The sequence below is a fragment of the Bos mutus genome, chromosome 22 (genome assembly GCF_027580195.1).
Source record: "Bos mutus isolate GX-2022 chromosome 22, NWIPB_WYAK_1.1, whole genome shotgun sequence".
Lineage (NCBI taxonomy): Eukaryota > Metazoa > Chordata > Mammalia > Artiodactyla > Bovidae > Bos > Bos mutus.
The window spans coordinates 15194358-15217574 of NC_091638.1; the positions used below are offsets into that span (position 1 = coordinate 15194358).

General features: G+C 49.4%; 1 protein-coding gene across 1 annotated transcript in view; it reads left to right on the top strand.

The window, feature by feature from the left end:
- Positions 1-23217, top strand: part of GASK1A (golgi associated kinase 1A) — a 57544-nt gene that overhangs the window by 14991 nt on the left and 19336 nt on the right. The window contains exon 2 of the mRNA XM_070360582.1: positions 20216-21502. Within this exon, the coding sequence (XP_070216683.1) occupies positions 20216-21502 (1287 nt within the window). The remainder of the gene's footprint in view (positions 1-20215; positions 21503-23217) is intronic.

Below are 23217 nucleotides of genomic sequence, written 5' to 3' on the forward strand. Positions count from 1 at the left end.
GGGGTGAGTGCAACCCAGGAATGGAAATGTTAAATTTGAATGAGTTTAAATGTAAATAGCCACCGGTGGTTCATGGCTCTCACATTGGACAGTGCCGATCTGGCCCAGGAAGTATAAACGGAAGTGCCGATGGCGCCCAGCTGGTGGCTTAAGTGAAAGAAGTGGGCTGGGCGTAACGAAGACAGTGCCCATCTATGTTTTGTTTTCTCTGGTTGTACTCAGGAAGGTGTTTGTATTCTTGGAAAAACAGCAAAGCAAGTGAGACTCCAAAGGCAACTGTTTTCCTTCTCGTGGGAGACACGTCAGGGCATGGTGGAGCCTGCGGTGGACGGCAGAGAGCGTGTCACTGAGAGAGGGAGCCATCCTCCGCTCCAGCCGTATGAGAACGTGGGCCCAGGTTGTGGCTCAAACTTCTCCCTTTTCGTAGGAGGCTGGAAATCTAGATTTTTATAGGAAATATCCTGGTTTTTTAAACATTGGCTCAAATTTATTTAAAACCTCTTAGGCCAAACTAAACACATCTGCAGGCCAGATTCAGCCCAAGGATCCCGGTTTACGAACTCTCCTTCAGGCCTGATTCTGGAGAAGTCCATACGACCTGCTGTGACTGGGATGGATTTAAGGCAGAGTCAGGTTGATTTTCCCCTCAGTGGCCCTAGTTGGCTCAGGCCCCCTGTTGCCACGAGCTTGGTTGGAATTGGGGGGAAGTGTGTATGTAGGACACAGGCCTGCCCCCCTCTCCCTCTCTTCTCTGGGGCCGTGTCCCTGGCCTCTGAGCAGCCAGAGAGCAGAAATCTCTGGAAGGCTGGAACAGAATGGCCCAGGGAGAAACTTGCTTTCGTTTTTTCAGCCTCAATTCCCACTGCCAGGCCTGAGAGCAAAACTGTATGGCCGTTAATACCAAGGCAGCCAGAGAAAATTTCCGACAAATGATAGGGTCTCGAAAATTCCATCTGGTCTGCGGTGTTTCCACACTAGTGCTCTTGTGAGCTGGAACAAAATGGTAATTCAGTCATGGGTGTGGAGAAGGCTCCTGGGGCGGCCGGTGGGGCTGGAAAAGCCCCAACATACAATCAACGTAGAGATTGGAGCAGAGCAACCAGCAGCAGGGAGGGAGGGATAAAGGACATGTCGTTTAGCCCCTTGGGAGCAGGTCAGGCAGGCATGTGTTCTCAACGCAGGTGCTAAGAACCCTGCCGTGGAGGTAACCCCGTGGGTCCCGCTGGAAAGCATCATCAGTTATGCGTGTGTGCCAGTGCTCCAGTCGTGTCTGACTCTTTGCGACCCCATGGACAGAGAAGCCTGTCAGGATCCGTGGGATTCTCCAGGCAAGAATGCTGGAGTGAATTGCCATGCCCTTGTCCAGGGGATCTTCCCGACCCAGGGATCGAAACCACGTCTCTTATGTCTCCTGCATTAGCAGGCAGGTTCTTTACCACCAGGGCCACCTGAGAAGCCCCATGATCAGTTATGAGTAAACGTAATTATATTTCAGCTTCTATTTTGCATGTTTTCCCACAATAGCTCATACAACTCTCACAGTACTTAGGAGTACTTAGGAGTGATGTTATTTTTTTAAATAAGTCACTTTCTTTTCCCACCAGAACGTCACCATTGCTCTTCATGTTTCACTCCTGCCTGGAGCAGGGCTTGGCTCAGGAATATCTGCCCAATGCCGTAATGAATGGTCCACCCTCTGAGAGGGGTGCCATTCATAGCCATGGGACAGATGTGGAAGTGGAGGCCTGAGTTCACACAGCCAGGATGCAGTGGAGCTGGGATCAACATCCTTGCAGCCTGGCTCTGAAGCTGTGTGTCACCCAGGGGCTGGTGGTGGGTGAGCCTGGTGAGCTGCTGCCTTGCTCTGGGCCCAGAGACAGTAGCCTCATCTACAAGTTCCTGTATTTCCATTCTGTTTCACGTGTCAGAAGTTGGAAGGTTTAACTTTTTGCATCCTTTTGTGACATTTTTTGGTAACATTCTTCTGTATCATTCTCAGATAGAGGAATAAGAGTACAGTTCAGGGTCTTGCAGTGGGGAGCGGGAGGGACGGGGAGAGAGCGGAATGCAAGCAAGAATTAATACTTTGTAAACACTATGCAGAGTACATCAAGAGAAACGCTGGGCTGGAAGAAGCACAAGCTGGAATCAAGATTGCCCGGAGAAATATCAATAACCTCAGATATGCAGATGACACCACCCTTAAGGCAGAAAGTGAAGAGGAACTAAAAAGCCTCTTGATGAAGGTGAAAGAGGAGAGTGAAAAGGTTGGCTTAAAACTCAACATTCAGAAAACGAAGATCATGGCATCTGGTCCCATCACTTCATGGGAAATAGATGGGGAAACAGTGGAAACAGTGTCAGACTTTATTTTTGGGGCTCCAAAATCACTGTAGATGGTGACTGCAGCCATGAAATTAAAAGACGCTTGCTCCTTGGAAGGAAAGTTATGACCAACCTAGACAGCATATTCAAAAGCAGAGACATTACTTGGCCAACAAAGGTTCATGTAGTCAAGGCTATGGTTTTTCCTGTGGTCATGTATGGATGTGAGAGTTGGACTGTGAAGAAAGCTGAGCGCCAAAGAATTAATGCTTTTGAACTGTGGTGTTGGAGAAGACTCTTGAGAGTCCCTTGGACTGCAAGGAGATCCAACCAGTCCATTCTGAAGGAGATCAGCCCTGGGTGTTCTTTGGAAGGAATGATGCTAAAGCTGAAACTCCAGTACTTTGGCCGCCTCATGCAAAGAGTTGATTCATTGGAAAAGACTCTGATGCTGGGAGGGATTGGGTGCAGGAGGAGAAGGGGACGACAGAGGATGAGATGGCTGGATGGCATCACTGACTCGATGGACGTGGGTCTGAGTGAACTCCGGGAGTTGGTGATGGACAGGGAGGCCTGGCGTGCTGTGATTCATGGGGTCGCAAAGAGTCGGACACGACTGAGCAACTGAACTGAACTGAACTGAAGCACTATCCTTCCTACATTCCTTATTTGAGAGTGCTGGTTCCAAGAGATGAACTGTATAACCATCCAACAAATGGCTGAGGTTACAGACAATCTCATTTTAGATGTATCGGAGGTAGAATGGGGGCATAAGTCCGTCGAAGACTAATTCCTCCTCCTTGCTAGTTTTGCCTTTTAAAGTCTTGCCCTGGACATAGCTCCCTAACTAAAATTTATGCCTCCTTGCACACGGGGGAAATCACATTCTTTCAGACCCCGAGGTGCCATCATACATTGGTGAGAGACCCAGCGGACGCCTGTCCCGTGAGAGAGATGGAGTTGATCCACACTTCCCTGCCTAGGAACGCCCTCTCCTTGGCTCCTCTTCCCATTCCCCATTCCCCACCCCTGCCCCTCGCCCGGTATGTCCATCAGATACACTTCCCAGGTGCCCCAGTGTTGGGAACACCCAGCACCACATCTTTGCCGCAGCAGAACTCTAACAGGGCTCTGGCACTGGGGGCTCGCCCAGAAAGCCTGCCTGCCTGGCGCAGGCACCGTCTGAAGTTCCACGTCAGGATGCAGAGAGGCACGTAGCCCTTCTGGCTGCTTCTCTTGGTGGAACCTGGTGATCTGTGGTCCAGAATAAGGGACCATTTTGGGTGGCGCTCAATGCAAACAGCATGTGGTCACATCCAGCCTGAAAAGGGCTTGGCCAGTCAGAGCCGAGGAAGAGGAGACGGATGTTAGGAAACAGGAGTCTGTGCTGAGCAGCTCACACAGCTGTTAGCAAGTGTGCGGAAGGGGCTGCGGTGTTTGCTTCTTTGTTCATGAACACGAAGCTGCAGATGGGGGAGGCACCAGTTGACTTAATCCCTTCCAAAGAGGAGAGCTGGGATTCAATGTGGGGTCGGGGGCCATGGCTCCTGACTTCCAGAAACACCTGATTTTGCCAGGAGTTTCAGTGAGGAGTTAGGGAGGTGACATAGGTAACCGTAAAGGTGGGGACAGGTGGGGCCCTGGGGTTGTAACGAGAGGGCTGGCACTGGGGGCGTCTGGGGCGATGTTACTCTTTAAAATTTACGTGACCAGTGAGAGGGCAGCCATGCTTGCTTTGGAGACGGAATCTGCGGGCTAGGGAGGCCTCCCGTCAGCTAGACTGTCAGCTCACTTCCTTGTCTTGTCCTGCAGGCTGCCTCCTCTCCTCAGACACCCTTCTCCCACCTGAGGCTATGTCCCCTCAAGGCCCCCAGCTGCCCTTGAGGCAGCTCCCTGACCTTTTTCAAGGTCACACATCACACCCTCCTCTCCTTTTTGGATTCTTCTGATTACCAGAAACTGGGCTTCCCAGGTGGCGCTAGTGGTAAAGAACCCAAATGCCAATGCAGGAGATGTAAGAGACGCAGGTTCAATCCCTAGGTCAGGAAGATCCCCTGGAGGAGGAAATGGCAACCCACTAGCAGTGTTCTTGCCTGGAGAACCCCATGGACAGAGGAGCCTGGCGGGCTGCAGTCCATGAGGTCGCACAGAGTCAGACACGCCTGAGTGCATGGACACACACACAAGGTGGAAACTCTGCTGATTAGAAATCTGGTTAATTATCGCTGCTGCTGCTGCTGCTGCTAAGTCACTTCAGTCATGTGCAACTCTGTGCGACCCCATGGACTACAGCCCACCAGGCTCCTCTGTCCATGGGATTCTCCAGGCAAGAACACTGCAGTGGATTGTCATTTCCTTCTCCAATGCATGAAAGTGAAAAGTGAAAGTGAAGTCACTCAGTCGTGTCCGACTCTTAGCGACCCCCATGGACTGCAGCCCACCAGGCTCCTCCGTCCATGGGGTTTTCCAGGCAAGAGTACTGCAGTGGGGTGCCATTGCCTTCTGCAGGTTAATTATCGCTAGTTCTTCCAAATGCGAATGGAGCTAGGTGGGTCTGTGCTCAGACTGTCTTCTCCTAGAATCCCTTGTGAGATGGTCCAGGTGATTCTCAAGACCAATGGTCTCAGAGGCTGAGTGTGCTATGGGAATTTCCCAACTTTTTGGTTTTATTTGCTGGAGACTAAAGACTCAGCCTCTGTTCTAAGGGTGGAGAAAAATGGATGTGTGTAAATTTCTTTCTTAAGGAATTTTCAAAGGAAATGTTGATGTAGACTTCATTTTTGCCTAATTTGCTCCATCAGAATCTAACTCCCTCGTCAGTCAGACCCCCATTGCACTTCGGTTTTTATGCGTGACTTTGTCTGTGTTGACAGCCACGTTGATCCAAGTGAACAGTTGCTGAGGAGTAAACCATTAAGGAACACTGCATGTCTAAAACTGCTTTTATTTCACCCTCACAATTGATGGATAATGTGACTGTGTGGTTGTTGTTGTTCAGTCGCTCAGTTGTGTCAGACTCTTTGCAACCCCATGGACTGCAGCACTCGAGGCCTTCCTGTCCCTCACGATCTCCGGGAGTTTGCCCAAGTTCCTGTCCACTAAGTTGGTGATGCTATCCAAACATCTTATCCTCTGCCACCCTCTTCTCCTTTGGCTTTCAACTGTTCCCAGCATCAGGATCTTTTCCAATGAGTATGACTGGGTATAAAATTCTAAACCATAATATAAATTTCTAAGCCAGAAACAATTTTCTGTCAGATTTTGAAGGATTTGCTCAATTGTGTTCCAATACTGCAGTACTGAGACCAGAGCCATTCGGATTTGTTGATTACTTTTGATTACTTGTAGAAAACCTGTTTTGGTTTTTTTCCTTTTGCTCTGGGAACTTGTAGGGTATTTCCCCCAGTGTTCTGAAATTTCACAAGGATGTGTCTTGGTTTGTCTTCTCCTGGTTTCCCAGTAGCTGAGCCTGAGGCAGAAGGCTTTTGTGCTGCTGTTTCACTGGGGACGAGTGCCGTCTCAGTGAACACGAAGCAAAGCAGGGAGGAATGTTATGAGGATCCATTACTGATTAAGCTGGCTGCTGCTAGTGAAGTGAAAGTTGCTCAGTTGTGTCCGATTCTTTGCAAGCCCATGGACTGTTACCACCAGGCTCCTCTGTCCAGGGACTTCTCCAAGCCAGAGTACTGGAGTGGGTTGCCATTTCCTTCTCCAGGGGATCTTTCCGACCCAAGGATTCAGCCCAGGTCTCCTGCATTGCAGGCAGACTCTACCGTTTGAGCCACTAGGGAAGCCCAAGTGCTGCTAAGTGCAGCTGATGCAGGATCTTATAGACCTACCAAGATGCTGCACAACTGAATTCAGGATCGCTTGAATTTATGCACTGGATTCAGTCTCCTAGCGATCAAAATTGGCTCCACTCAACCTGAGTTTGCCCTGTATTTCCAGGCTGTGTACTCCTGGGTACCACACACCTGCTAGTCATGGGGCCTGGGGGAGGGGCCCGTGAGCGACAGAGCATCTGAGGTTAGGCTGTCAGGATGTACCTATTGGGCTTAGAGAGCCTCAAGTAACCCTTGCTGTGGAAGCTTCCGCTTTTAATGTCTGCTGCTGCTGCTGCTAAGTCACTTCAGTCGTGCTGGACTCTGTGCGACCCCGTAGACGGCAGCCCACCAGGCTCTCCTGTCCCTGGGATTCTCCAGGCAGGAATACTGGAGTGGGTTGCCATTTCCTTCTCCAGTGCATGAAGGTGAAAAGTGGAAGTGAAGTCGCTCAGTCCTGTCGGACTCTGAGTGACCCCATGGACTGCAGCCCACCAGGCTCCTCCATCCATGGGATTTTCCAGGCAAGAGTACTGGAGTGGGGTGCCCTCGCCTTCTCCGGCTTTTAATGTCTGCAGCCATCCAAATGCAAATGAGTGTCTGTGTCTGGGCGGGGAGGGAATTGCAAGCAATTGAGTTCACCACAGTAGGAGTCCTGCTTTCAGCCACTTCCTTGGCTACTTGGGTAAGGCCTTTGCCACTCACTCACCTGTTTTCTAACTTCCTGAATTTTACCTAATCAGTGCCTCCTGTCCAGTTCTCTTTATCCTTATCAGTTTGTCCCTTGAAGATAAGAGCTTTTTACTGTTGTTTTTTGTGAGGTTTCAGAAGGGTGGAGAGGAATTGGTGTTTCATCCACCAGGTTTAGATGAACAACAGCTTTACTTTTCTAAATTGAATTGTTTGACTCCAAGCCAGCCCCCACCTCAGTTACCCAACATCAGACAGAAAGCCCAGCTTAACCTACCTCTGAAAGCCTTGGCTTTTGAAAGCAGAGGCTTTTTATTCTCTCTTGGGCAGGAAGAGGCCAACTTTCCAGGTTTACTTTCTTGCTTGGAGAATGGTTGTGAAGATGGAAACAACTCTTGTTCTCTGAGGCTTCTATAGTAGCAGGGACAGAAGTCTGGTTCATACACTGATGTGGTCAGCTGGACCCAGGTTTGAATCCCACCTCTGCCACTTAGCTATGAAGCTGTGAGGACGTGACCCGAACTCCCTGGGGCTCAGTTTCCTCGATGCCTGGCATGAACAGTGATGCCTTCCCTACAAGGAGGTTGCTGGGAGTAAACGAGCTGTCATGGTCAACAGCTGGCATGGACCCAGCACAGGAGGTGCTCCATCATGTTGGCTACAGACGACGTCAGGGAGCTTCCTGGAGGGAAGGCCTCTGTGCCTCCAAGACGGTTCCATCCCTGCTGCAGGCTTGGCTGCCCAGCTCCTCCCTCATCCTCTTGAGCCCCAGGCCACCTGCTGGGATGGACTCTCTGCCCCGTGGTCATCGGGAAATGTCCCATGACACCCCCATTCCACCCACCATGGCAAGGTCCCTTTATTTTTTATTCAACCCACAGACTGCCCATCTGATAAACTTGCTAAAGGCAAAATTAAAGATTGAATTTTTCTATTTCAGAGGCCAAGGGTTTATTGTTGTTTAGTTGCTAAGGCATGTATGACTCTTTTATGACCCCATGGAGCTGTAGCCCACGAGGCTCCTCTGTCCATGGGATTTCCCAGGCAAGAATACTGGAGTGGGTTGCCATGCCCTCCTCCAGGGGATCTTCCTGACCCAGAGTCAAACCCGTGTCTCTTGAATTACAAGCAGATTCTTTAGCTGAGAAGCCTGATTCCAAGGGCAGCTTTGTTGTAGGCCTCCCGAGGACTAGTCTTCAAGACATTTTATGGCTGAGCCCTCCTCTCCTCATGGCAAGCATCTCTCCAGTAGTGTTTAACTGTCTCCAGGGCTCCACGGCCGATGTGCAGAAGTCACACTGGGCCCGCAGAACTGGAGCCGGAGACTGCTCTTTGGCCACTTAAGCAAGTGGTGGCTCCAAGGAGGCATCAGTTCCCGAGACCTCGTCACGCTCCTTCCTCTCAACCAGCTGTGAGTTACCAGTCTTCAGAGTGCTATGACCCAACCATTACCGCTGTGCACAGACGGAGCAAGTGAGGTAAAGGATAGTAACCTAAAGAAGGTGCTGGAGACGCAAAGTGCTGCGGGGATTTAATAATCCTGGGGTTAATAATAGTGCTGAGTAATTGCTATCAAAATACATGCAATGCCGTGTTTTTAGCACTTTATTAAAATTCACCACAGCTCTTTGGGGTCAATACCATTGTCATACCCATTTTTCAGGTGAGGAAACTGACTTTATGTAACACACTCATTAGTGGTGGAGCCGGTGTTTGGACCAAGAGAGTCCAGCTCCTCCAGTCCTTCAGGACTCTGCCTTTCTTTGCTAATAGTCACCGAGGGAGTGGAGAAGGCAATGGCACCCCACTCCAGTACTCTTGCCTGGAAAATCCCATGGATGGAGGAACCTGGAAGGCTGCAGTGCACGGGGTTGCTGAGGGTCGGATACGACTGAGCGACTTCACTTTCACTTTTCACTTTCATGCATTGGAGAAGGAAATGGCAACCCACTCCAGTGTTATTGAATGGAGAATCCAAGGGACGGGGGAGCCTGGTGGGCTGCTGTCTATGGGGTCGCACAGAGTCGGACACGACTGAAGTGACTTAGCAGCAGTAGCAGCAGCACTGAGGGAGAAGGAAGCCCATCATCTCCTGTGTCTCACCTGGGATCAGATTCCCAGCTCATATAATGAAGAGACAGATCCAGAAATTCCTCTGGTCTTCTAAAGCCTTTTCCTGGAACTGGCTTCCCCATGTCATCTGGGAGCATCAGGAATGCTTTTGGATAAGCACTGAGGGCCTTAGCTGATCCTTCCGTCCTGTGTTCCCATATTCCCAGGCCTGGCTCCTGTGTGCTGGGAAAGCGCTTGGGATTCCGAAAGGGTTGGAATCCCAACTCTTTTATGAGTTGGTGTGCCATCTGGTGCAAATGACTAAGTCTTTCTGAACCTCAATTTCTTCATCTGTAAAATGGGCATGGTGAGAATTCCTCCTTCCTTTCCAGGGTTGTGAGAATGTCTGGAAACAGCATTCTTCTCGCCATGTAGAGAAAAGCACTAAACAAGTGTGAGATGAGTGATGTGGTGGAGTCCTTGGGGAGTGACAGCCAGCTGCTCATTGGCTTTCCGTACTCTGATGCACCCCTTCAAGCTTAGGGAGATAGATGCCCCAGACTTAGGCAAGGCCAGTTCTGTGGAAGAATTTGGGGTGGCCAAAACTCGTTCAGGGCAAATAATTGTATTATTTGCACAGTGAGACAGTGAGTTGCTTAAGGACAGAGCCAAGCCTTCCTCACGTTCACATCCCTGTTTCCTGGCCCAGTGCCTGGCCTATAGGGGTGGTCAGAGTAAAAGGCTAAGGTTGTGATGCAGCAGATTTTGTCTAGGGAGCAGCACTTTTCCATACCTCAGCCCTACACAGTGCCTTTGGAGGAGGTTGCCTGCCTCGTGCCCTAGGTGCCTTGACGCCCAACACTGGCGCCCTGAGGGTCTCAGAAGAGCCCGACAGCACCTGGCTCTCCCTGCATCCTCTGCTTCACGGTGCTCTAATATCGTGTTGGTTTCCAGGCAGGCAGCTGTAGGTAACTGGCCATTCTGATCAGTGTGAGGTGAACCTCATTACAGTTTTGATTTGCATTTCTCTAATACTAATAAGCAGTGTTGAGCATCTTTTCATGTAATTTTTAGCCATCTGTATATCTTCTTTCCTGGAGGAGAGCACAGCAACCCACTCCAGTATTCTTGCCTGGAGGATTCCATGGACACAGGAGCCTGGAAGGCTACAGTCCATAGCATCACTTAGAGTCGGACACAACTGAAGCGGCTTAGCACAGCACATGACTTCTTTGGAGAAATGTCTGTTTAGATGTTGTGCTCATTTTTTTTTTTTTTTTTGATATTGAGCTGTAGGAGATCTTTGTATATTTTGAAGATTAATCCCTTATCAGTTGTGTCATATGTGAATTTTTTTCTCCCATTCTGTAGGTTATCTTTTCATTTTATTTATGGTTTCCTTTGCTATGCAAAGCTTTTAAGCTTAATTAGGTCCCATTTCTTTATTTTTGTTTTTGTTTCCATTAGTCTAGGAGATGGACTCAAAAAAGATATTGCTACAATTTGTGTCAAAGAGTGTCTGGTCTGTGTTTTCCTCTAAGAGTTTTATAGTGTCTGGTCTTACGTTTAGGTCTTTAATCGATTTTGAGTTCATTTTTGTGTATGGTGTTAGAGAATGTTCTAATTTCATCCTTTTACATGTAACTGTCCCATTTTCCCAGCACCACTTATTGAAGAAACTGTCTTTTCTCCATTACATATTCTTGCCTCCTTTGTCATAGATTAATTGACCACAGATGTGTGGGTTTATTTCTGGGATTTTTATCCGGTTCCATAGATCTGTATTTCTGTTTTTGTGCTGGTATCATACGGTTTTGATTACTGTAGCTTTGTAGTATAGTCTGAAGTCAGGAAGTCTGTAAATCTTAATTTCTGTAGTTTCAAATTCATCCTGTTAGTACATACTTTGTGAGATTCTGAGTGTGCCTGGTATGTGGTCTATGCTTGGTAAGTGGCTGTTGTTTATTCACTTCTCAAGTCAGATATGTTCAATTTCTGGCTACAGTCTTCAGAATGCTTGAGCTAAAAGGCACTCTGGCACCATCTTCTTTTGGAAGGAGCAGGGGAACCACCTGTGTGGCTCTGAGATCAAGCCCTAGACCTAATCTGAGGATAACAGATTATTAGAAACCTGCTTCTGATATTACCTCTCAAATACGCCCAGATTGGAGTGGGTCAAATGCTGGCATTTTCTAACTGATATTCTTCTGTTTATTAAAGTAGCACATGAGACACAACAAAGTTATTTTCATTTTGAAAGAAAAATAAATATAGCAGTTTATTTTCCCTCAATTTAACCAGTGCAAAAAGGCTGCCACCTAGCATTGACCTCACTCAGGCCTCGTTTTACACTTGAGCTGACCAGTCCCAAAGAGCTAAGCCTTTGAGAGCAGGGCCTGCCCCTGGGGCCCTGTGCGGTCCTCTGGAATCAGGGCTGGGGCAGGGGCTGTGGATGGCAGCTCCCTTCCAGGGTGAGCCGGCTACTAGGTCACTGGCTCTGGAGCCAGTCAGTTTGGGTTCACCTCATGGTGCTGCTGTCTGTGAGCGCTGGGTCCCCTCAATTCTCTGTGCCTTGTTTTCCTCACTGTAAAATGGGATAGTAATCCTCATACCTACCTCATAAGACTGGCATACAGATTAAATGAGTTAATAGAAGTCAAGTTCTCCAAATAGTCCCAGGCTCATAGTGAACACTGAATAAATGTTAGTTATCATTCCTTTGGGTTTTCCCCCTCCTGGAGACTGGCCGGGCCAGAAATTACAGGGGCAGAAGTCCTTTCTTATCTTGAAGTTGCTGATGTGGAGGAAAATCACAGCTTGCAAAGGAGCTGAGCCAGGGCCCTGGCAGGGTGGTGGCTTAGGAGCTAGGCAGCCTGGGGTTCTGCCCACAGTGGAACAAATGCTTCCAGCCTCCACGGCCCAGGGATCCCCTGGGAGAGGGGCGCTGTGTGCCTGGAGGGTCCAGTGAGCCCTGCCTGTCGCCTTTGCCCCCAGAGTCTTGTGCCCGCCCAGCTCTCCCTTCCTGGGGTTAGATTCTGAGTTCAGCCAAGGGAAGCAGAATTTGAGCAGGTCCAGCCCGCAGTGATACTCACAGCATCAACATGTGGTTTTAATCCAGTCCTCTGAAAATATGCTTATGTATTCCCTCTCACCCTGGCCATGGTTTTGTTATGAAAATCATTTGGCTGATCTTTAAAAAAATGAAACAGAAATTCCACATTGCAAAATCTCTGCCAGTCTCAGCCAGAGTCTGAGTCGTGGTGAACCAGCGATCAGCCAGGGGGGTTGTGTCGGAGAGGGGAGAAGTCGGCGGACACGACAGAGGGGGCTGTCACTCCTTTGGTGGAGACTAAACCAGAGCCAACTTTGATTTTTATCCGTCCCCTCCCCACATACACGTACATCATGTGGCTTCTCTCCACCCCTTCTCCCACCAGGACACCTCCACCGAGAAGCACTGTACAAGTGCTTTGCGATTCTGTCTGCTGTGAGGGGGAGAGGACCACGCGGTCTCTATATTCTCTCCACTGCCTCTGCCCTGCATGTTATGCCATCCGCCACGGCTGTTCAGCGTAGGTCGGGTTTTTGTCATCTTCTTTTTTTTTTTTTACTTTACAATGTTGTATTGGTTTTGCCATACATCAACATGAATCTGCCACAGGTGTACACGTGTTCCCCATCCTGAACCCCCTCCCACTTCCCTCCCCATACCATCTCTCTGGGTCATCCCAGTGCACCAGCCCCAAGCATCCTGTATCCTGCATCGAACCTGGACTGGCGATTCGTTTCTTATATGGTATTATACGTTTCAATGTCATTCTCCCAAATCATCCCCCTCCTCCCTCTCCCACAGAGTCCAAAAGACTGTCTATACATTTGTGTCTCTTTTGCTGTCTCGCATACAGGGTTGTCATTACCATCTTTCTAAATTCCATATATATACGTTAGTATACTGTATTGGTGTTTTTCTTTCCTGCTTACTTCACTCTGTATAATCGGCTCCAGTTTCATCCACCTCATTAGAACTGATTCAAATGTATTCTTTTTAATGGCTGAGTAATACTCCATTGTGTATATGTACCACAGCTTTCTTATCCATTCATCTGCTGATAGGCCTCTAGGTTGCTTCCATGTCCTGGCTATTATAAACAGTGCTGCGATGAACACTGGGGTACACGTGTCTCTTTCCCTTCTGGTTTCCTCAGTGTGTATGCCCAGCAGTGGGATTGCTGGATCATAAGGCAGTTCTATTTCCAGTTTTTTAAGGAATCTCCACACTGTTCTCCATAATGGCTGTACTAGTTTGCATTCCCACCAACAGTGTAAGAGGGTTCCCTTTTCTCCACACCCTCTCCAGCATTTATTGCTTGTAGACGTTTGAATCGCAGCCATTCTGACTGGTGTGAAATGGTACCTCATTGTGGTTTTGATTTGCATTTCTCTGATAATGAGTGATGTTGAGCATCTTTTCATGTGTTTGTTAGCCATCTGTATGTCGTTTCTTTGGAGAAATGTCTATTTAGTTCTTTGGCCCATTTTTTGATTCAGTCTTTTATTTTTCTGGAACTGAGCTGCAGGAGTTGCTTGTGTATTTTTGAGATTAGTTGTTTGTCAGTTGCTTCATTTGCTATTATTTTCTCCCATTCTGAAGGCTGTCTTTTCACCTTGCTTATAGTTTCTTTTGTTGTGCAGAAGCTTTTAATTTTAATTAGATCCCATTTGTTTATTTTTGCTTTTATTTCCAATATTCTGGGAGGAGGGTCATAGAGGATCCTGCTGTGATTTATGTCGGAGAGTGTCATCTTTTTTTGACCTCTGGGAGTTGAGAAAAGATGGCTCTGCCTCCATCCCTGCCAGCCAGTTCCCAGCCCTGGGCTGTCAGGGTTCACAGCAGGACATTCTGGGAGGTGGTCTGGGAACGGGATAAGTAGGGCCCCAAAGTGAGGCCAAGTCCTGATGAGTTTTCCCAAAGTAGAAGGGCATTTCTTTCCCTGTGGCTCTTTAGAAATGAGAAAGAGTCTCCCGCTGGTGGTTTCAGTACAAACTGTAATCGAGTCCTTTTCCCCAAATGTTTCTGGTTTCTCACACTGTGTCTGTGCAAAGGCTACCAGCATATGTTGGAATTTTCCCCAAAAGTTCTTCCCAAAAGGCCTCTCCTGTTTTCATTTGACTGAAGGGGTCCTCCAGGCCATGTCATGGGGGGAGACTGGTCATGGGACGTGTCTGTGACCAGGCTGCACCGTCAAGTCGTCAGAGCCAGCCATGCCTCTGTAGTGACACCGCTGTGCCCTTACTAGTCAAGGGGAGGGCGCCGTGCTTGGTTACTAAACCACTTTGCTGCTTTCTGACCAAGGGCACACACTGAGCCCCAAAGAAGTCACCCAAGGATCTGAATGAGTTAGGGTTTGCTGTGATCATGCTGCATAGCAAACAGCCCACAGTCGCGATGGTTCCCAACAGCGTACAGCCTTATCTTGGTTCCAGGGCTGTGGGTTCACTGGGCCCGGTGAATGTGGCTGGGCAGGGGCCAGGCCGGGCACTGGGTTCAGGTCTACTCGGTGCCTCGCCTGGGACACGTTCCTGTCACAGTGGCGCACGAGTCTGCAAGGTGGCTAGTGCCACACAAGCACAGGTAAAGCCACCGGTAGGACGCGGCCTGTGTTTTGTCCACTTGCATTCCTTTGGCAGAAGCAAGTCACACGACCAGGGTCAGACAGTGGGGAGGCATGTCCTACCTTCAGAGAAGCCGTGGCAGGATGAGGAGCCCCCTTACAGTTGTAAGGGAACCCCAAATCTCTGTTGTTTGCTTTTAGCCTTCATGCATGTGTCCTTCCTAGCTCCCACCCTTTCTCTCCTCAGCTCCCCACACGCTTTAAAGCCAAGTGATTCCTTCCTGTCCCACCCTGGGTTATCTCCGGATGGAGCCTCTGCAGGGCGAGACCTTTCTTACTGCCCAGGTGGCCTTCTCCTAGCTTACACTTGTGGCTTTATGATGAAAGAGTTTCTCTTTCTGTCTCTACCTTGAGCTGTGCCCCCAAATGTCCCCATTACAATATGCCAAACTCCAGGAAGGAGTGGTGCTGGGTATTTTTCAGATCCCTGAAAAACAGAGGGAGTTCAGAAAGCGGGGACAGAAACCCTGATCCCACCATGTAAATGTACCAAACCATGTATTGGGTCCTTTCTATATTTTGACTCATTTATTTTCCTCACGTCAGTCTTTGTAAGGAGGGATTATCTCATTCTCCCCCATTTTATAACGGAGGAAATAGGGCAGAGCGGTTGTGTATCTTACCCATTGTAACACAGCCCAGAAGGGCCACAAGCTGATCTAGAACTCGCGTGTGTCTTCCCCAAAGCTTTTCTGGCTCCCCTCTTTCTCCACCCCTCTTACTCTGCAACTGTGAGTGGGTGGGGCTGCTGGGGAAGAGGGCATCTTCTCTGAGGAATCAAGGGGGAGTCTTGGTGAAAGGGTGGGAGGTGGGATTTGAGCAGGGAGGAGACGCAGAGCAACTGTAGAACCATCTTCTTTCCCTCCTGCCGCCAGCATCGTGAGCGCGTCTCCCATCATGTATTAGATGGTGGGGGGGCAGGTTCCACTGGCACGCGTGCAGCAGTGGGGGTGGTTAGGATCCAGCAGCTAACTTTCTAGGACATGAGGCATCATTCCCTTTACTCCTTTCTCTGATGTGCTCTTATTCAGCTGAATATTTCTCCTCAGAGGATGTTTTTACAGTTTGATCAAAGCAGGTATTTTTTTTTCCCCAAAGCTTTACTTGGGTGGCCCTTCAGGGACATCTGCTCATGGTCATTTTGAACCTTTCTCTCTGCACAACTGCACAATTGCCAGCTTTCCCCAGGTTGTCCAAGGCCAAGTGAGGCCGAGAGAAGGATCAAAACAGCCTGTCTTCTTGAAACATTTTTAAAAGACGTTTCCCTAGTGGCATCCAGAACTTTGAGAATCTAGGCTATGAATCCAACTTGAAAACCTATTTTTTTCTTTTCAGAAGGGAGAAAAAGAAACCCAAACAGACTTCTTTGTCCATGGCCACCTCTACTTTTAATTAAAAATGCTGTTGTTCTGGCCGGCCTGTGATTCTGGGCAAGTGAGCACTCTGGACTTTCCAGTTTTCTCCTTCGTAAAATAGGAACTGAGTCATTCCCATTTCCCTATGTTGTTTTAAGGATTAGAGGAGAGAATAACTCATATTCAACTGAAAAGTTAACATCAGTAATGGTACCTGCAGTTGGTTGAATCTGGGGGTGTGGAGCCCATGGTTACGGAGGACCAGCTGCATTATTTGAGTTTTTCACAGTGCTTCTCTATGCATGTATTACATGTGTGTGTTCAGTCGCTTCAGTCGTGTCCAAATCTTTTGCGACCCCCAGGCTCTGCTGTCCATGGAAATTTCCAGGCCAGAATACTGGAGTTGGGTTGCCATTTCCTCCTCCAGGGAATCTTCCCAACCCAGGGATCTAACCCACCTCTCCTGCAGCTCCTGCATTGGCAGGTGGATTCTTTACCACTGGGCCACCTGGGAAGTGTGTCACACATACGTGTGTTAAGTAGTAATAAAAGCCATATTAAAACATATATAATAAATAAGGACAACAGTTTAGACTCTCACTTCAAAAGGATCATCCGCTAAAGAAAGGCATCTTGGAGGGAGACAAGGACCATCTGTTTTATAGAATAGAGGCTCAGTCCCTCGGGGCATATCCTGTGGCAACGTACAGAATGCCACTCACAATTGTCCCTCTGGAGGATGGAGGCTGGGCGTTTATCCACTGACTTTTTTTTATAGCATTAAAAACTCTATTTATCTTTGGCCGTGCTGGCTCTTTGTTGCTGCACGGGCTTTCTCTAGCTGCGGTGCGTGGGCTTCTCGTTGTGGTGGCTTCTCTCGTTGAGGAGCACAGGCTCTAGGGTGCACGGGCTTCAGTAATTGTGGTTCCCTGGCTCTAGAGCCCAGGCTTAATAGCTGTGGTACGTGGGCTTAGCTGCTCCACGGCATGTGGGATGTTCCTGGACCAGGGACTGAACCAGTCTCCTGCAGTGGCAGGTGGATTCTTTATCACTGAGCCACCAGGGAAGCCCTACCCCCTGACTTTTGTCTCCTGTTGGTTGAGGGTTGTCCCTAAAGGTGTTAATTTCTTCTGTGCCTCCCTGATAGTGGGCAAGAAAGCAGGGAATGATTCTGGGGCTTGAGGTGGGAAGCTGGCAATGTGCAGGGGGACTGTCCACTGTGAGGGCAGCTGGCGTCAGCCAGGGGTCCAGGGGAACATAACATAGGGCACAAAAGCATCTTCCACAGAGAGGAGGCCCCTGGAGCCCCAAATAGGGGAGATCTCCAGAATTGGAGGAGGCCTACTGAGGATATATCTGAAGGAAAAGAAATCATGTCTGGAAGAGACACCAGCACCGCCGTGTTCACTGCAGCATTATTCACAATCGCCAAGACGTGGAAATAACATTCGTATCTCTCTCTTAGTGGGTGAATGGATCCAGAAAACGCACACGTGCATACGACGCAATATTATTCAGCCACTAAAGAAAGAAGGAAATCCTGCCATTTGCAACAAACATGGATAAACCTGGAGGACATTAAGCTAAGTGAGATAGTCCAGACAGAGAAAGACAAATCCTGTGTAGTATCACTTGTATGTAGAATCTTAAAAAAAAAAAAAAAAAAGACTTTCAGCTGTAAAATAAGTTCTGAGGATCTAATGTACAGCATGGTGACTGTACTTAGTAATATGGTATCGTTTACTTGAAATTTGCAAAAACAGTAGATCTTAAGCGTTCTTACTACACACAGGAAAAGGTCTGTGTGAAGGAATGGATGTGTTAACTAACAACTATGGTGAACATGTCACAGGCTATGCATGTATCAAATCGTCATGGTCAATAATTTAAATATAAAAACAGTTGTTGTGGTTTTGTCAGTTATACCTCGGTAAAGATGGGGAAACAATGGGGGGAAAAGGAAGAACAAGAAAGAATTCTTAGGGCTCCTAGGCAGGGAGCCAGTCTAATCTGAGGTTTCTCCACAGCATCATCTGAAGTTAGAAAACTGTAGAGCAGGACCTATAAGCTATTCCAAGAAGGTAATTGTGAGCAGTATTTTATATCTCGCCAAACTTTCTTTCAGGTACGAATACGATAGAAAAATAGTTTTGAACATGCAAGAACCCAGAAATTGTTGTTCCCATGAGTACTTCTTGAGAAAATTATGGAGTTTTTAAACTTCAATCAACCAAGAAATAATGAAAAACTAGGGCAAAGGGGACAGGAGTAAGCAAAGAATATACCTAACTGAAGAACTAAGACCAAACAAATATGAATATTGGAGTAATAGAGTAGAAGGGGCATGATTTATATCCTAACAATACAGAAATGACACAAATATAAAACTTTGGAAGGTGAATGAAGGAAAAGGTGGGAGAAAGAATAAACATGCTATTCATGAGTAATAACTGGGGGCCAAAGACTGTCATTTAAAGCTGACAAAATATAGTAGAAATGTAAGCATTTTTAATTATACAAATGTAAACATTTAAAAAGATAATACCAATGATTAAGGGGTTTCCCTGGTGGCTCAGACAGTAAAAAATCTGCCTGCAATGCTGGAGACCTGGGTTCAATCCCTGCGTTGGGAAGATCCCCTGGAGGAGGGCATGGTAATGCACTCCAGTATTCTTGCCTGGAGAATCCCATGCACAGAGGAGCCTGGCGGGCTACAGTCCATGGGGTCGCAAAGAATCAGGCATGACTGAGTGACTGAGCACACAGCACAATGATTAAAATTGAATAACGATCGAATGGTAGGGGATGGGGAAGAGGAAATATGCTAATTTTATGATTGTTCTTACTAGGATTTAAGAGCTGGTGTTTAAAGAACTGGACATTTAAGGGTATATAGTCATGAAGGGTCCAATTATTAGAATTCAAATAAAAATTTCCTAAATGTGATAAGAAATATGCACCATGAAAAAAGTAAAGGTAACTGAAAGCATAGTGAAAGACTTCAAAAATTATAAATACAGAAAACATACCATGAAATACCATGGCAGAACAAAGACTAAACATGTACGGCATCTCAAGTACTGGAACTGGGCTAAATCCACCCAGTGAGAGAAGAACACAGAGCTGGGCCAGGCTTGGAACCGGAACCAGAAACTTCTGGTCACTGGGCAGGGGCTCCCTCCCATCTGGTGTCTGGTTTGGGGCTGTTTGTTCTCTCTCCCCGCAGACTCGTTCTCAGTAGACTATGGTCACTGCTGTCATCGGTAGCTGGTCTGCCATGTGCCCCTGACGTCAAGTTCATGAGCAGAAAAAAGCCAACCTCGCTGACCTGTCACAGGCTCTGGTTCCCGGGGGAAGGGTAGGGGCCGAGGGGCTATTTGGCCTCGTGTAGGTCAGGGTCCTGGGTGGCCCCACCAGCTCTGGTCCAGGGTCAGGGTGCCTGGACTGCTGGAATGTGTGTGGATGGAGGTGGTGCTCCAGGCTCACAGTTGCAGGGGCCCCAAAGCACAGTGGCTTGAACAACCCTTGCCAGTTCTGCGCCCATGGGCTCATGCAAGCTCCCAAGCTCCTTCCTTCTTGTGGCCCCTTGGTGCCCACGAATCGGAATCACCTGGAAAACAAGTTTCCAGGTGGTACTGACGCTGCTGGTCCCGAGACCACGTGTTGAAAAACTACTGCCCCAGGATATGTCCTTTGCCAACCGTCCGGAGCTGACTCGGCCACACGTGGGCCCAGAGAGGCGAGCTGAGGCAGCCAACCTCCTTTTGAACAGATGGGGCTAATAAAAGTGACTGCTTCAGGCCCTGGGCAAGGACTTAGTCCCAGGGTCACACTTGGCTGCCAGGGAGGCCAGGCAAGGCCATCTGTGGCCGGGTGGCTGTGTGCCCCGGAAAGGGAAGGGCATGTTTGTGGGAGACACTGCAGGTCCACAGAGGGGGATAATGGGGAGACGAGAAGAAGGGGCCAGCACTCAGCGTGGGGAACAGATGGCGAAAGGCTCTTAGCATGTTTGGAGATCTGAGTCATAACAGCAGTTTACTCAGAGGGGAGAAGCCTGGTGTCCCTGCAGGCCTGTCCTGGGCGACAGCAGGCTGAGTGCTGAAGCAGGAGCATGGCTGCCGGCTCCTCTCTTGAGGAGCCGCTGGGTGTCATGCCCACCCCCCACCCCCCCACCCAGGCTTCATTCTTTTCCCTCCTTGTTCACCCAAGATGTTCATTCATTCACTGTCCCGTTATTTTGTGGGTCAGGGCTGATGTTTTCAAGGTTCTAAGCTTTTTTTTTCCTACCCCCATCCCCCAGGCATCTTGGCTGTGGAGAAAGCTGCGTGGCAAGAGGCGGTTGGCAATGGCATTCTGCCTTTTAACGACTCTGTCTGTGGTGACTGTCACTCGCTTGCCCACACAGCACCCAGCTGCTGGCCCAGACCCTGGCCCCATGGAGCCCCAGGGGGTTGCTGATGTCCCTGTCCCCCAGAGTCGGCAGGCTCTGAGCTCCAGCTGGAGGCAGCGGGCAAGAAGGTTGAGGAGAAGCTGGACCTTGCCCAGGAGCTCCATCCTGGTGTGTGCTGAGGAGCAAGGCCACAGAGGGCACATGGACAGCGGCAGACGGTCCCCAGGGAAGGAGAGCAGCCATGCAGGGAGGATCGGGAACGACATTACTTTGGCACCTCCAGAAGACCTGAGACTCAGTACCCGGCGTCTTGTGCTCCTGCAGGGGGAGGCGATCAGGGGTCCAGGAGCCAAAGACCTGGACCCACCCTGGCACCGTGGTGCCCTCCCGGAGGCACTCAGTGAGACAAGCACCCCAGGTGGCCCCCTCGCAGGGCATGACATGTCAGCCTTACAGACTCGGAGAGCTACTGCTGGACTGACCCTCCAGCCTCCTCCAGAAGGCGGGGGTCTGCCAGGAGTGGGGAACAGAGCCTGGACTGGTGGCCAACAAGTGGGGGGTCCTGCCCCAACCAAAGGGGCTCACTGGTGGCCTGGTTCTGTTAGGGAGCTGCAAGGGTCTGTCTGGTGTGACACTGAGACCCCTGGGCTGTCGAGTGGCTTCAGGACCAGCGAGCAGGTCCCCCCATGGCTCACAGAGCAGGATGTGCAGGCCCTCCAGCTTCTGGCCCAGGGGGAGGTGGCAGGCAAAGCCCGGGTACCCGGCCACGGGCAGGTGCTGCTAGTCGGTTTCTCCAGCGAGGGGGCCCTTCAAGATGCAGCTCCTGGGCTCAGTCAGCTCTGCTCCCAGGGCCTCTGTGGCTTGATCAAGAGGCCCGGGGACCTGTCCGAGGTCCTGTCCTTCCACGTAGACCGCGTGCTGGGGCTGCGCCGGAGCCTGCCCGCGGTGGCCAGGCGCTTCCACAGTCCGCTGCTGCCCTACCGCTACACGGACGGCGGCGCCCGGCCCGTCATCTGGTGGGCACCCGACGTGCAGCACCTGGGTGACCCGGAGGACGACCAGAACTCTCTGGCTTTGGGCTGGCTGCAGTACCAGGCCCTGCTGGCACGTGGCTGTGGCCGACCCAGCCATGCCCCATGCCTGGGCATCCACCACGCCGAGTGGGCACGCCTGGCCCTCTTTGACTTCCTGCTGCAGGTAGGCGGGGCCTGGAGGGGCGGGGCGGGGCGGGGCGCCGCGGAGGCGAGGACTCTAGGTGAACTGAGACATTGGAATGGCCTGCTTGAGGCTGGATGGTGACTCCCCCTAACCCTTGTCTTTTGCTTTCGTTTGTTTGTTTGCTTTTTTACCATTCTTTTTTTTAACAATTAACTTTTTATTTTAGTCCTTGTCTTTTGATCACCCAGCACCCTTTTTTTGTTATTTTTCTGCCTTGTGTTCATTCATCCATTGGTGTGCTGAAAACCAGTTCGTTTGGGCTCATTCTTGAATTTCAGGAATTTTATGAGCCAGTTGTGAAACACAGGCATTATTAAAATTGAAATTATGTAAACTAACCATATAATAAGTTATATTAGAAACAAAGGTAATCAATACTCTGATCTCATTACTTCACAATTATTTTACATTTTACTGTTATCTGAGGTCTTGAGGTTTTTTGCATCTACCTAGTAAATAGTGTATAGTTCTGAGCTACTGCATGCATGTCATGTCTCTTGCTGACTGCACATTCGTGCCTGTTGCTAGCTTGAAACAGGCCAGGGTAGGAATATTTATGGGGCTTCCCAGGGGGTGCTGTTGGTAAAGAACCTACTTGCCCATGCAGGAGTCATAAGAGACAAAAGGTCAGTCCCTGAGCTGGGAAGATCCCTGGAGGAAGGCCGGCAACCCATTCCACTATTCTCTCCTGGAGAATCCCATGGACAGAGGAGCCTGGTGGGCTGTAGTCCATAGGGTCTCATAGAGTCAGACACGACTGAAGCGACATAGCACGCATGCAGGCAGGAGTATTTATACCTTGGGAATCAGGGAATTCTTCAAATCAGGACTCCTCCTTATTCCCGGAGAGCTGGTAGTTAAACATTTATCCTTGAATCAAGAAGGCTTCAAGTTGGTTGCATAATTCAAAAAAGAGAGTTGAGGTGGAGGAGAGAGAGAATGAGAGAGGGGAGAAATAAAGGGATGATGCTGGTCCCACTTGGACCCTGGAGAGAGAAGGAAACCACAGGGCCAGCTGAGGTCCCTGCTGTGCCAGAAATTAACCCTGGAGTTTTTGGGTATCCTAGGGAAGGGGTTCGGAGAAGGCAATGGCACCCCACTCCAGTACTCTTGCCTGGAAAATCCCATGGACGGAGGAGCCTGGTAGGCTGTCGCGAAGAGTCGTACACGACTGCGTGACTTCACTTTCACTTTTCACTTTCATGCATTGGAGAAGGAAATGGCAATCCACTCCAGTGTTCTTGCCTAGAGAATCCCAGGGATGGGGGAGCCTGGTGGGCTGCTGTCTATGGGGTCGCACAGAGTCGGACACGACTGAAGCGACTTAGTAGCAGCAGCAGGGAAGGGGTTGGGCAGTTAGGGTACAGGGCTTACCAGGGGGACTGCAGACATCAGATATTTACTAAGTGGCCTGTTAACAACTGATGTGGCTGCTCCAGGACCTATGAGCTGGATGTCAACTGTGGAGACACAAGTGGGGGAATGCGGCCAGAAAGAAAGAAAAAAAAAACAATTCAAGCACACAGTGGGTGGAAATGTATGCATACAAAGGCAGCCCCATCCCTGTAGGGACCTCTGTTGAGGGAAGGGATCAATACTAGCCCTTAATTTACCTGCTGGGGTGACTGGATGAGCCATGGGTCAAGTTCAACGTCATAACTGGTAGCCAGGGACTGATGCTCCCTGTGTTGTTC